Genomic DNA, 15,430 nt, shown 5'->3' on the forward strand with positions numbered 1-15,430 from the left:
ACAAACATACATATACGCCCATAACATTATCAGTTGTACTGAGTTACCGCCAATTGGAGTACAGTAAAGATTGAGGTTTTAGCTGTTCTGACTTAGGCCAACAAAAGGTCATTTACTACACAGGTAAAAAGGAAACATGAGGGCCAGTGAGAGGGCCCAGCAGGTACCAGCACTTGCTACGAAGTCTGATGACCTGAGTTCAAGTCCTGGGACCCACGTGGTGGAAGGAGAGAACCGACTCCTGCAAGTTGTCCTCTGATCTCCATACATGCACTGTGGTGCCCTCCCCAATACCACAGACAGAAGATAAATACATAAATGTAAGTAAGAATTGTAATGAAACATGACAGCTATTACTTAGTTGTTATATCATTTAAGGAAAAAGATCTATGTGTATGTTTCAAAATCTTTTTTTAAAAAGTGTCTGTGGGGTGGGGGAGAGGGAGGAGAGAATAAACATGTGGAGGTCAGAGAAGAACCTTGTTCAACGCTGCATGTGCCAGGCTAGCTGGCCCACATGCTTCGGAGATTCTCCTGTCTCTGCCTCCCATCTCCCCATAGGAGTGTGCTGGTTAGTTTTGTTTTGTCTTGTCAAGTTAACAGAAACTAGTCATCTGAGCAGAGAGACCCTCAACTGAGATAATGCTTCCAATAGATGGCCTGTAGGCAAGTCTGTCAGGGCATTTTCATGATTAACGATTGATGTGGGAAGGCCCAGGACATTGTAGACAGGTGGGCCTAGGTGGTATAAAGAACCAACTGAGCGAGCCATGAGGAGTGAGCAAGCCAGTGAACATCACTCTTCCATGGTGTCCACTTGAGTTCCTGCCCTGCTTGAGTTCCTGCTTTGGCTTCCCTCAGGGATGGACTGTGACCAGGACATGGAAGCCAAATAAACCCATTCTTCCCCAAGTTGCTTTTGGTCATGGTGATTACGGATACAAGCTACTGAGCCCAGCTTTTACCTAGGTGCTAGAGATCCCAACTCAGGTCATCAAGTGTGTGTAGCAAACACTTTACCCATTGAACAATCCCCAACCCTGTCCAAAGCCTTTTGTTAAACTGAACTATTTCAGTTTTCAAATCTTGTTCCAAAAGATGGCTTATAAATGTTTCATTTCCTTGAGTTTTATTTATTTTGGGGCTAAGAGCCCCTTGATAGAAGAAAAACATTCAAAACTGCGATTTGAAATGAAGTGCCCTGAAATCAAGTTCAGTGCTTGGGTCTTACCGCTCCGTTCCACTCCAAACTCTTTGCCACTGAGAATGTGATGCAGGAGGTTCTTCATGGCTGAAGGACTCAGGTTCATCAGGCCCTCTGTGGCTTCTTCAGCTAACGAACAGAAAGGCAGGCAGAAGGGATTCGAACTTGTCTACCATAGCCTCCTTATTCCATTTTCTCCTTGAAACAGGCTCTCACTGGGTAGCCTAGGCTAGTCTTAAACTTATCATCCTCCTGCCTCAGTCTGTGAAGTGACAGAACTGCAGGCACATGTGACCACACTTGGTTTGCTTATTTGGATGCGCCCTCTCCTCTAAGCTGGGGATTAGACCCTCTATTTTCTCTCATAGGATTTTCAGTCACTTGCTTTAGAAGATGTAGTTATAGAAAACATTTCTAACACCATACAATTGGTTAGTCAGACAGCAGTAGATTTTTAATTATTTCAGAACTGACTCCCTAGATTGGAGATTAGCTAGCCCACTAGTTCCTTCTTCATCCTACTTCCACATTGCTGGGTAATGCCATACAGTCTTTGTTTGAAGGTGAGAAGAATGAAGAAGTGGGAGAGATTCAGAGAACAGCAATGAATGCACATGCACACGCAGTTCAACTCAGAAGTTCTCAGTGTGTATGCTTACAAGAGAACAGAGGTGAGTGCGAATTTACTAAGAATACCGAGGATAACTTGACCGTGTTCATCAACATTAGTCATTTACCGAGAGTACTACATAGGAGTCACCATTTTAAGCAATGTAAGTACAAGCAGGCCTGACACATAGTACCTGACTTTGAGAGGTTGACCATTAATTTTGGAGGGATAGAACAACATGTAAACAAGAGAAACAACATAAAAAATAACAAAATATTGTGGACAACACAGCTTAACTGAGCAATATAACCAGTGATTGTTTGGAAATCAGAGGAGACATCAATCTCCAAGAATAGAAATTGATAACATATTTGGTAGGAAGCACTAACAGCTATAGGCTAGACCCAGGAATCTTGGCTTTCGTCCTATAAAAATGGAGCGCCATGATTTTGATGACACCAACAGGAAGAATCCATTACAGACAAGGAACGGTAAAGAATGACTGAGAGTTTTGTCACTACTGACATTTATTACTGAATAGCCATACTGTGTTGGTTATTTTTTGTCAACTTGACATGAACTAGAGTCATCTGGGAAAAGGGAGCCTCACTTGAGTGAGTGGCTCTATTAGATTGCCTCTGGCAAGTGTGTGGGGTATGTTTTTATTAATGACTGATATGGGAGAGCCTAGCTCACTGTGGGTGGTACCATCCCTGGGCAGGTGGTCCTGGGTTCTATAAGAAAGCAGGCTGAGCAGCCATGGGGAGCAAGCTAGTAAGCAGCACCCCTCCATGGCCTCTGCATCAGCTCCTGCCGTGACTCCCACACGATGTACTTTAGGCTATAAGCTGAAGTAAACCTTTTCCTCCCCAGAAGCTGCTTTTGGTCATGGTAGTTCTCATCACGACAGAGACCTAACTAGGACAGAAATCCTCTGAAAAAACATCCCTTGCTACCACAGTTGCAGAATCTTACACAATACTGGAAATCATTTGAAATCAGACAGACAGGGCTTCAAATTCTACTAAATGCTAGCAATGTTGGGCAAGTTATTCAACATCTCTAACCTTCAGTTTCTTTTTGTTGGGGCTGGTGTGTGTGTGTGTGTGTGTGTGTGTGTGTGTGTGTGTGTGTGTGTGTGGTGGGCGTGACACAGGATTTCTCTGTGTAGCCCTGGCTGTCCTAGAACTCACTCAGTAGACCAGGCTGGCCTTAAACTCAGAAATCTGCCTGCCTCTGCCTCCTGAGTTCTGGGATTAAAGCTATTAGTCACCACCTCATGCCTGATACTTTTTTTCTATCTTTATTGGCAGAAATAGAAAGATACTGTGTTTTCTTGTGGGTCGCTGAAAGGATTAAATAAGACAATATATATAAATATAAAGCCAAATAATATAGTATCTTGTAAATAACAGGCATAAAATAATTGCTGGTTCTCTTCTTGAAGGATATATATATATATATATAGTGCACCAGTCATGGTGACACCTGCCTATAATCTAAGTACTCTGGAGGTGAAGATGGAAGACGGGAAGATCACAAATTACAGGCACACATGAGCTACATAGGGAACATCTCAAATTAAAAAAAAACACAGACCATATTTATCTATTTCATGAGTACGGGTATTTTCCCTGCATATTTATATCTATGTATCACATGTATGTAGTATTCATGGAAGCCAGAAGAGGGCAGTAAATCCCTGGGACTGGAATTCAGATGGCTGTTCATCACCATGTGGGTGATAGGATTCAAAATTAGATTCTCTGAAATAGGAGCTCAGTGCTCTTTAATTGCTGAGACATCTCTCCAGCCCCTCAGAAACAATGTAAAGCCATGTGGGGAAGTGGAGAGATGGCTAAGTGGTTATAAGCACATACTGCTCTTGCAGAGGGCCTGAGTTCAGTTCCCAGCATCCATGTCAGGTGGCTCACAACCACCTGTAACTCCAGTTCCATGGGATCTGATAACCCCTGAACTACACAGGAACCTATACTCACATATGTACACACAGACATGCAAATATACACATAATTAAATATAAATATTTTTTAAAAGCTGTTGTGGGGAATTTAAACAAAACAAGTCTTAGTTTGAGTTTTGCAGTTGTGATTGATTTTCCATGCCCTCTTTAGCTCTTCTATTTTGTCATTCTTGTTGAAACTTTTTTTAAAATGGAAAAGAAGAGTTATGAGGTGGGAGTCTGCCTCACACCCCAATCCTCTTATACTTTAAGCATTTTGTTTGTTTGTTTAGTCCTTGCTGTCCTGGATCTCACTCTGTAGACCAGGCTGGCCTTGAACTCACAGAGATCCGCCTGCCTCTGCCTCCCAAGTGCTGGGATTAAAGGCGTGCGACTTACACGGTTCTCAAAGACTGTGCAGCACTGTCAAGGTTGGGTACACCTGTGTGACAACTCTGTGGTATAGCTTCCTCGGGCCCCAATTATTTCCCTAACTAACACTGTTATCTTGGCAAACCTATAAATAATTTTCAAGTCTTGTTTGCTGTGGAATATTTGCATTGTGAAGATGTGTCCTTGCCGAGGTGCCTTCTGATTGGTTTAATAAAGATCTGAACGGCCAGTAGCCAGGCAGGAAGAAGTTAGGCAGGACTTCTAGGGACAGAGAGGACTCTGGGAAGAAGAAATGCAGAATTGCCAGTCAGATGTGGAGGAAGCAGGATGGACAGTATGGAGATGAGGTAACAAGCCTTGTGGAAGGACATAGATTAAAAAATATGGGGTAATTTAAGTTATAAGAACTAGTTAGGAAGAAACCTAAGCTAAGGCTAAACTTACATAATTAATAATAAGTCTCTGGGTCATTATTTATGGGCTGGCGGTCCTGATGAGAAAGTACGACTACACTTGTTAGATTAGTGTTAATAAAATACTTCCTTGTTCGATCTTCATACTGACAGACCATTGACACTGTGATGCACTAATTAGCGACTCACACTTGATGTCCAGAAGCTTCCTTCTTTCCATCAGAACCCAACACAGTATGCCAAACTCTAAAGCCCTTGAGTGTCAAGAAGAATGTGGAATGCAAAGTCCCCAGGAGGTGACACTTTGAAGTTATTGAACCAGTATAGAAATGTGTCATCTTTTTGCTCCTTTAGTTACTGAGAAACACAGCTTCTGAGCTATGGATAAATAAACTGTACCTTCCTTTCCTTCCTGATTCCAAACTCCATGGATCTGCACTAGAAATGACTTCCACCTAAAGTTGGTTAGTGAATGAAATAAATACCTGAGCATCGAAGAGAGTGGGCCAGTTCTGCTGCCATGACTTGTATGATCAGCCCAATTCGGAGTCGGAACATTTCAGCAAAGAGACCAGGCTGAGTTCTCATATACATAGCAAGATACACCATTATTTCCTGTGTGCAGAATGGATAGAAACAAAAGTTGCAGCAAGGCAGTCACAATGTCTACTTTGTTGTCTTTGTAAATGGTCAGGTCAACTGAAAACAAATACTGCAATATCAATTGCCAGGTCAGGCTTTGCAAAGCTGCCCACCTGTGTAAGGATTGAAATGCTCATGTCTCCTTCACTGGCTTCGTCTATCAGCTTAGTGAGTGCCTCATACGGCAGAGGTCTAAGGAAGAAAACAGTGAATAAAGACCCAAGTCTACAATAACTTAACCTAAGTCCATTTAAAAACTCAATGCCAGTCCAAACCACTGCCACAACCCCTCATCACTTCTAGTTCTTTCAGCTGTGTCCTTTGGAAACCATTTTATTACTTTATAGTCACACCTCATGCTGATCTTTCAAAAAGTTTCACTGGTTCAGCTACAGTTGCAAACACACACACAAACACAAACACACACACACATATATGACTATATATATATATATATATATATATATATATATATATACACACACACACACACATACAGTCATGTTTGTTACTGTGAGTGGTCTTCCTGTTGTGTATTTTTGGGGGGCTGTTTGCTTGTTTTACATAGGATCTTGCTATGTGGCCCAGACTGGCATTCAATTTTTGATTCTCCTGCCTCAGGCCTCTGAGTGCTGGAATTAGAGACACACATCACCACATCTGGCTATACCCATGGCTCTCTCATAGACGTAAGATTTTAGTTTTAATTGTATCTATGTGTGTGTGTGGGAGGGTGCTCTCGGAGGTCAGAGGTGTCACACCACTCCCCACCCCCTGAAGCTGAAGGTGAAGGGGTTATGAGCTGCCTCATCTGACATGGGAGCTAGGAAACAAACTTAGGTCCTGCAGAGCAGTATGCCATCCTCTGCTGAGCTCTCTCTCCAATCTTGACATGGCATAGTTTGCAAGAACGTGCCAAGGTGTGCTTCTTTTGCCTCTATGGACACAAAACTGATCTTACTCGTGATACAAGGTTCTGTTTATTAAAAACAAGGCATTATAGGTTAAACTGCGTCTTTCAACATAAATTTCAACATATGTTGAAATTCAAACCTTTAGTACCTCAAATAGTTGATTTTAATGGAAAATATGATATTTAGAAGTGATTAAAATGAAGTTATTAAGATGGTTCCTGATCTAATGTGACTGGTGTCCTTATTAAAAGGGTAAATTTGGACACAAAGACATGGATAGGATGGGAAAATATAAAGAAACATAGAGAAAACAGCTGTGTACAAGCCAAGAAGCCTAGTACAAGGTCCTTGACAGCCTTCAGAAGGAACCAACCCCTCTGACACTGGGAAACTGTCAGAAGTCCATTTCTGTTGTTTGAACCACCCAGTCTGTGATACTTTGTCCAAGTAAGTTAGGCCAACTATTTTCCTAAAGTATAACTAAGACTTTATCTATAGAACCTGTGACACATGTCCTAGGACATGTCTAAGTCTCCATTCAGAACTCTGAACTGGACCTCAGAGGCAGCTGAAATCATATATATGAACTGGGAATGAGGTGGTCTGCAAAAATCTCCAAGGTATCCCTGCTAACTTCTCTCTCATTTATTCCTTGTAAAGCTCTGTGTCTAGAGCTCTGATTACAAAAGAAACTCACTAGCTAGGCATGGTAGTGCATACCTATAATCCTAATACTTAGGAGACCAAGATGTGAGAAGATTGCAAGTTCAGGACAAGTCTGGGGCTTACAGTGAGACTGTTTAAAAAAATTAATCAATTAAAAAAAAAAAACCCTTTTTATTACACTGGTTATTGAAGTAGAATTGACAGATCATTCTTTCATAGGAAATCAGACTGATTTCTCATCACTTATGAAGTCAGAATCCCTCTAAGAATATTTCTTACAAATACAATCTGCTTGTAGATTTAAATATTGGAACTAGCATGACTTGAAATTAAATAGACTTCATGCAGATGAGCTTTATTGGAATGGCTAGTGGTAAGTGGCTACTCAGGTGTAGGAATTAAACTTCCACTGTACGTGCTCCATCCCCCAGCCCCAGCCCCAGCCCCAGCCCCAGGCTATCCTAGGGGACTACTGCTAATCAAAAGCTGCAGCAAACCAGGCCAGTGGCAATGTGATGGCAGTGTTGGTGCAGACATGCTACTTCAGGAGGCTCTGTAAGGGCCCATTTCCCCTTTCAACTTTGACCTTCACACCTTTGAGTCCTTCTTCAGCAGCATGGAGTTGCATCAATAATAACCCAATGCTCTAGCCATATACTTTTTTCTATTTCTTTTCAGACCACAGTTGACTTGTATGTTGTTAATTCCTGATGTCCTGCGTTTTTTGTGTGTTTTTAGAATGAGTAGAATTAAGGGATTTAGGAAAAGCCAATAAGAAAAAGAATTAAGTATTACTTCCTATAAGCTTTCCCTTTCATTTACTTGTGCCCTGTCAGTCTCCTGTTCTGCAGCTCTGCATATAAGATGTTATACAAATCAGGGCAAGAGAACTGTGGTAAGTCACACAGTTTCTTAAAGGTGCAGAGAAACCCATCAAAACCCCACCACAGGCCTCACTCACGCAGAGATGGTCTTCTCTCGAGGCTCTGGAGGAAGTCCTACTGTCAGGTGTTTCTGGTAGGAGAGAAGGTCTGTGCAGGCCTAGAAAGAGGTAGCATAGCTTACCCTTTCCAAAATTCTCAGATTTCCAAATGTTTTTATCCTCAGTCCATAAAACTTTACTCCCTCTTAACTTACACCAAGCTCTCCTTCTTATGAAATATGATCAGAAGGCAGACTTCCAGGAAGAAACCATGAGACACTTTCAATTTCTGGAAGGCAGGGACTTTCAGCCTAGTGTAAGATCTCAAACTCTTATGGTTTATTACACCTCTAAATTCTGTAGTTCTTATCATTCAGTAACATATACTTGCCATTCACAAATAAAAAGCTGAGTATCAGAAACTTTATGTGTGATTGAAAACAATTAGAAGTTGTGGTTGCTTGAAAAACAATGAGGAAAATCAAGGTTTTCCCCATGGCTGTGCGAAAGCTTGAACTGAGGCTCCAGGAACACTAGGCAAGTGCCCTGTCTTTGTGCTCTCCTCCCAGCCCCGAGGTCACTTCCCAAGTGTCCCCATGTAGATCTTCTCTGTACCTCATCAAGTGCTTCCACCTTCTTCCGTAGGAGCCCAGAGATGGATCGGATCAGACCCCAGTGCCGAAGTTCACCGACTTTACCGTAGAGTTCCCCAAGAAGCTCCCTGACAGTAGCGCCCCCTTCTTCATACAGTTCAGTGTCCCAGTCAGGTCCTCTGGAGTTTCAAAGATGGATGTACATTAAAGATGGGAAATTACGTCCTTTTAGGGTTATAATGGATAGGCCCGTTTTGGCCTCCTTTAATAGAAAACTATATACTAAAAACTCTTATCAAACTGTAATTAAGAGTCAATCTTGAAATTCAAATGTCTTAGACACAAATTTTGTAATTTAGCTCTGCTTTGACACTGCATTCTTTTCCCCCCATCTCAAGCTTCAACACAGCTGAAATTACAAAAGATTTAACTATTCCAAGTTCTGAAACCATACTGTATTTGAAGAACCAATGACATTAGAATTTGTTTGTGTTGAAAGAAGACAGATACATGATTGTTATACAATTACTGTTACACAAATCAACTTAGAGATACAGAAACTTTACCTGTAATTGGGAATTTAGTTTATGATGACTGTAGATTAGTTATTAAATGATGTCAAAAGCATCAAGTAGCTATCTGGAAAAAGTGGACCAGTGCCTGAAAGTCTGTATCTTACAATTCTAAATATGTGAAGACACAAATATTAAAGTGCTACAATACACATGGGAAATTAGTTCATACTGTCAGACAGAAGAATGCCTAACTACGCAACATCACCAGAAGCCACGAAAGTGGAGTTCAATCGGTTCACACATATCAAAATAAAGAGTTCTTACTGAAAACACACTATGCAAAGTATAGGACAAATTACAAACTAGGGAAAGTATTTGTAATTCATAGGCCAATTCTGATAAAGAAATAAAGAACTCCAAATGGATAAAGTAAAAAACAACAACAGAAAATTGGGCAAAATAAACATTGGTACCCCATAAATATAGAAGGCAGTCAACTTCACATGTAACAAGAAAAAATAAAATAAACATTATATTAAGTTAACATTTTATTATATCAAGCTGTAAAAGGCCCCCAAATTAATGTGACTTATCACTTAAACAGTCCCTTGTGGGAGTGAAAATTGGAACAATGCCTCTGGAGAGCTATTTGCAAATATTGGAAAGAGCCTGGCAGTTCTGACAATGGGTAAAAACAGAGTCACCATGCAGCTCAGCATTTCCTCTCTTGGTTATACACCAAGAGAAATGAAAACATGTCTGCATTAACCTATATACAGATATTTACACTAGCATTATTCACAAAACTTGAAAAGTAAAAATGACCCAAGTGCTCACCAAGTGATGAATACATAAAATGTACTCTAGCCATACAGGCAGTATTTGGCACTAATGAAATGATGTACTGACATATGCTACAACATGGAAGGCAAACTTTAAAAATAGTACACTAAATGAGAGATGCTTGTCACATAGGACCACGAAGTGTATGATTCAATTTAGAGAAAATGTCTCAAACACTAGTAAGTGGACTCATAGTTGACTAGAGCTGGGTAGATACAGGGATTGGGAGTTGATGGATAAAGGACATAGAGATTTTTTGGGGTTAATAAAAATGTAATGTGCTGGGTGGTGGTAGCACACACCTGTAGCTAGAGTTTTCCTGCCTTGCCCACAGTCAGGACAAATCTTTGTCACCTGCCAGTCCCACAGCCGCTCAGACCCAATCAAGTAAACACAGAGACTTATATTACTTACAAACTGTATGGCCATGGCAGGCTTCTTGCTAACTGTTCTTACAGCTTAAATTAATCCATTTCCATAAATCTATACCTTGCCTCATGGCTTGTGGCTTACTGGCATCTTCATATGCTGCTTGTCCTGGCGGCGGCTGGCAGTGACTCCTTCCGCCTTCCTGTTCTTTCTTTTCTCCTCTCTGTTAGTCCCGCCTATACTTCCTGCCTAGCCACTGGCCAATCAATGTTTTATTTATTGACCAATCAGAGCAATTTGACATACAGACCATCCCACAGCACACACCTTTAATTCCAGCTCTCTGGAGGCAGAGGCAGGCGGATCTCTGTGAGTTCAAGGCCAGACTGGACTACACAGAGTTCCAGGACAGGCTCTAAAGCTACACAGAGAAACCCTGTCTCAAAAAACAAAAACAAAACAACAACAAAAAGATGCACAATACTTTTGAGAAAATGAAAAGCTACTGAATTGCACAATTGAACACTTAAAATATGTATGTGTGTGTGTGTGTGTGTGTGTGTGTGTATATATATACATACATACATACATGTACATGTATATCTACATGTATTGGGCAGAGGACAAAATAAGAGTTTCATGTAGCCCAGATAAGCATCATAGCCAAGGATGACTTTGAACTCCTGATTCTCCTGTCTCCACCTCCCAAGTGCCAGTTTTTTGTTTTTTGGGGTTTTTTTTGTTGTTGTTATTGTTGTTTTGTGGAGACAGGGTTTCTCTGTGTAGCTTTGTGTCTTTCCTGAAACTCACTTGGTAGCCCAGGCTGGCCTTGAACTCACAGAGATCCACTCCTGACCAAGTGCCAGTTTTATAGACATGTACCACTAAGTCTAGTTTAAAATGCCTACATATTTTGATCTATCAGTCAATTCAGCTTGTGAACTAACTGTAGAATAAAATTTTTCCATATATATGAAGCAATTTCAGTTAAGAAATTTACTACAAGCACTGTTATAGTGAGTGACTAGAAAATATCCAAAAGTCCATCATTAGGAGAGTGGTCAAATAGATTAATATATTTAAATAATACAATTTTACACATCTATTAAGAAAATAAAAGGTAGGTATCAATGCTCCTGTAAACAACTCTAATGTAATTTATTGAGTCATTAACAAAAAGACATGGAAGAGTTGGGTGTAGTACACACACCTTTAATCCCAGCATTTGGGAAGCAGAGATAGGAAGATCGCTGTGAGTTCAAGACCAGTCTTGTCTACACAGAAAGTTCCAGACCAGCCAGGACTGGATAATAAAACCCTGTCTCAAAATAAAAAGACATGGAAGAATAATGGGGACTAGCTGGGAAAAGGAATGGGATTAGCAGGAGTGGAAAGGGGAAGATAACAGGCATTGGGTTGCATATAATCGAAATACATTATATACATGTATGAACACATCAAATGAAATCTGCTGTCTATAATAATTAATGTATACTAATAAAAAGTAAAGACCAAAAGGGAAATGTAAGGTAGATTTATGTAGTATCAGACTGTATTTTCCAGAATGGCTGTAATAACTTTTCATTCAATATGCTCTTCTTACAATGTAATTCTTACACCTCTCTCCTCTCCTCCTTTACATCCAGCTGTCCAAGGCTTCTGTTGCTGTGATAAAGACCATGACCAAAAGCAGCTTGGGGAGGAAAGGCTTTATTTCATCTTAGATTTTCAGATAATAATTCATCATTGAGGGAAATCAAGACAGGAACTGAAAGAGAGACCAGGGAGGCATGTCATTTACTGGGCTGCTCCCCATGGCTTGCCCAGCCTACTTTCTTATAGAACCAAGGACTGCCCAGAGGTGACACTGTCCACAGTGAGCTGGGCCCTTCCACATCAGTCTTCAATCAGTAAAATGCCCTACAGACTTGCCTACAGGCAATCTGAAGGAGGCCTCTTCTCAACTGAGGTTCCTCTTCCCAGTAACTCTAGCCTGGGTCAAGTTGACACAAAAACCAAACCAAACCAAAGCACCAGGACACCAGGTATGCTTGTGACTAAGGTAAAAGAGGGAATGAGTAATTTCGGAGGCTAGGTCATAAAGGAAAATACAGTTTCCACCCTGTCTTCTCTTGTGACATATCATGCTGTGAGGAAAGGACACGGGGGCATCATTTGAAGGTATTAGAGCTGTAGGCAAGGAGGTTGAATTTGTTGTCAGCAGCCAGTATCTACTCCTGAGTATATAAGTGAGCAAACCTTGGCTGACTTATGTCTGACAAAAACTGAATGACAGACCTTGAGCAAGAACTGCCTAGTCAAGACCAGGCAATCCAAGAACTGTTAAAGATACTTTAAAGTTCCCCATTTTGTTATGTTATGCTCCTGCTCAAGCCACTGAGTATTGAGGTCTTTTTTTTAATGAAGCAGTAGGTACTTGGAATATATATGTAGTGATCTTTAAGACATACAGTATTGATGGAAAAAAGTGTGTAGAACAATGCATCTACTATGCTAACATTGGGTACACAGGGCTATAAGTATCCACATATATGTCTACATTTACATCTGTATGAATAGAATGTACCTAGGAGAATGCACAGGCAACACTGCCCATGAAAAGATATAGAAAAAAAAAAAGCTTGTCACGCTTTAATCAGATAGCAAGAGCGATCTGTGAGAGATGGACAAATAGAAAAAAAAAACAAAAAATTCGAAAAAAAAAAAAAAAAAAAGAAATGGGAAAAATATTTGACCATTTCTCTATATATAGATCTGGGCAGTGACCAGTGTTAGCTCCTAAAATCATTAGAAGAAAAGCTAGCATAGGTGAAAAAAATCTAATTAATCTTTTTGTTGTTGTTGCATGCTGGTGATAGAACCCAGGGGCTTTTGCATCTTATGTAAGTGCTTCACCACTGAACAACATCTTTAGCCATTATTTTTCTGAAATGGTGTATGTAGCTCAGGCTGGCTTTGAACTCACTATGTAGCCAAGATCAGATTTAAGTCCAAGATTGTCCTAGTTCCATCTCCCAATGCTGAGATTACAGGTACACACCACCAAGCCCAGATAGGATTAACCTTAATATGACAAAAAGAACAACAGTCATGGGCTGGATATGTAGCTCAGTAGTATAGCACTTGCCCAGTATGTACAAAGCTTGGGGATTTGACTCTCCACATAAGAGAAAAGGTTAACAGCCACACATTACATGCTTTCTGGTATGATATAACCACCTCTGAACCTGCTTTAAAAATTGAATGCAGATCTACCAAATCTGTGGTGATAACTACCAATTTATAGGCAATACAAAGGAAAGTAGAACATGTTTAAATAACATCACGAGGGTGCACTCAGCAAAATGAAGAATGTGAAGTCTACAGGACAAACCAGTATTAGGAAGAGACAGTATAGACATTTAAAAAGCACTTAGAGAAATATAGGATCCAAGTACATATGTGGAACTTGAATTATGTCTGGAATTCAACAAATCAACTGCAACAAAACATTACTGGATAATCAGAGATGTTTTTGAACACTGACAGTATTAAGATAAAATATTTAATATTCTAAATAATAAAAGCATTGTGGCCATGTTTATAGCCCTACATGCCCTTGAGGCCCTATTTACTTTTGTGGTCTAAGTCTCTGTTGTTTAGGTGTTGTTTCTGGAGTTCACTATTCAAGTTCAATGCTTCTAACCTCTGTGCTTCACATTCCACTGCTTCATACTTATTACTGTGGGGATCCAGGCAGCCTAGACTCAGATCCGCATATGACTACCTGTCCAATGGGTTTCCCACGGGGCAAGACACCTGTGGAAACAGACTCTCACTTGGCAAGGACCAGTAGAACCATATTGGTGGTTCTTGGGCGGTTTTTAGCTTTGTCAGTCACACATGAAACAGCTCTAATTTTCCCTGGAAATTTGTTTCTTTTCAAATATTTTCCCCTACAATTCAGCAGGGGGTTAATGCTTCTTAAATCTCTTATCTGGAATTACTAACTACCATGCCTAAGCCTGGGAACTTTTCTGACTCAATAGAGTCAGTTAGATACATATGAGAAAACAACACTTGGAACATTAACCATGTCCCACAGTTCTGGAGAGGAGAGTAAGGCATGCATATACAGACTAGGGAAAAAAAAAACCTCAGAATACACATAGTGCCAACTATTGTGGGTAAGTTCCCTGGACACCAATCATATAGAATCAATGATAAGATATAGTATATTCTGATGGGAATAATGCAATGTAAAATATGGGATGGATAGATCCATCTTTACCATATACTTATACTGGTAAATGAAGTCTAGTGGGATGGGAAAAGAGTGACTTATCCAAGTCTGCCTTTTACAGAGAGATTGAGACATGGGATCCTTATGCAGAAAAGGGAACCGTGTAAAAACATATCTTGCAGAGATCAAAGAACTGTCTGGGTTTGAATACTGTTGTCCTTAAAGCATTGTGCCCATGTCATTATTTTTGAACTTTGTAACCGCAGGTAGCCGCTAGCTGACATAAGTGCTGCAGAGCAGGATATGTCTGGCTTGATACTTAGTTCAGCCTGCAAAAACGCTGAACTCTGTGTCTAGGATAAGGCTATGAGGGGGTGGGAAGGTGTATTTGGGGAAGCATAAGGGGGAACAATGGGGGCTTTCATAATGACCACAATGTATTCCTTAAATTCCTTAAATGACCATGATGTATTTCTTAAAGTCAAAATTAGAAGCCAACAATAAGGCTGTTTATGTAATCCTGGTAAGAAAAACTCCGGTTAAGTATAAATAAAGATGGCCTGAGCTATTTGAGGCCATCTGAGTGCAATCTACTTGGTGGTCAGAATTTTTTCTTGCACTGACGGCCCTTCCCTGTCTCAGGACCTGAACCCGAGTCGAGGCTAGGTTTTTATTTCTAAAATTTCCATTTAGCTTTCCTTTATGCTTTCCATTTCTTTGCTCAGGTATTTTATTTTTTTCATTTGTTTCTGGGGTATTCATAATTACTTGAAGCATTTTGATAGTTTCTCTACAAGATTTTTTTATTTAATGCCAGCATATGCCTTATCTCTGCTGACTCTGTTAATTACTTTTGACCATTCAAGTTGAGAACTTCCTGGTTCTTGGTCTAACAATTGATTTTCACTGGTATTCTAGACATGTGGGGTAATATGTTGCAATAATGGGGAACTTATTAAATCCATCCCAGCAGGCCTTTTCTGATAATATACCACTAGGGGGAAGGAGATGTTGCCTTACTGCTTTCTGGGGATGAACTGTAGCTTCGCCATTCAGCCTTCCTTGATACATAGCAGGAGTGTCCCGTTTCTGCTGAATGAGGGTGAAGCTCCCCACTAGGCTTTCCACCCTAGAGTGGGA

The 15,430-nt window shown here is 40.4% G+C and overlaps 1 protein-coding gene across 8 annotated transcripts in view; it reads right to left on the reverse strand.

The window, feature by feature from the left end:
• Window positions 1-15,430, reverse strand: part of Phka1 (phosphorylase kinase regulatory subunit alpha 1) — a 132,892-nt gene that overhangs the window by 21,669 nt on the left and 95,793 nt on the right. For all 8 annotated transcript variants that reach the window (XM_028892032.2, XM_028892031.2, XM_028892030.2 and 5 more), the window contains 5 exons: window positions 8,343-8,499; window positions 7,767-7,846; window positions 5,339-5,417; window positions 5,069-5,198; window positions 1,232-1,333 (listed from right to left, as the gene is read on the reverse strand). In XM_028892032.2, coding sequence (XP_028747865.1) covers window positions 1,232-1,333; window positions 5,069-5,198; window positions 5,339-5,417; window positions 7,767-7,846; window positions 8,343-8,499 — 548 coding nt within the window. The remainder of the gene's footprint in view (window positions 1-1,231; window positions 1,334-5,068; window positions 5,199-5,338; window positions 5,418-7,766; window positions 7,847-8,342; window positions 8,500-15,430) is intronic.

The sequence above is a fragment of the Peromyscus leucopus genome, chromosome X (genome assembly GCF_004664715.2).
Source record: "Peromyscus leucopus breed LL Stock chromosome X, UCI_PerLeu_2.1, whole genome shotgun sequence".
Lineage (NCBI taxonomy): Eukaryota > Metazoa > Chordata > Mammalia > Rodentia > Cricetidae > Peromyscus > Peromyscus leucopus.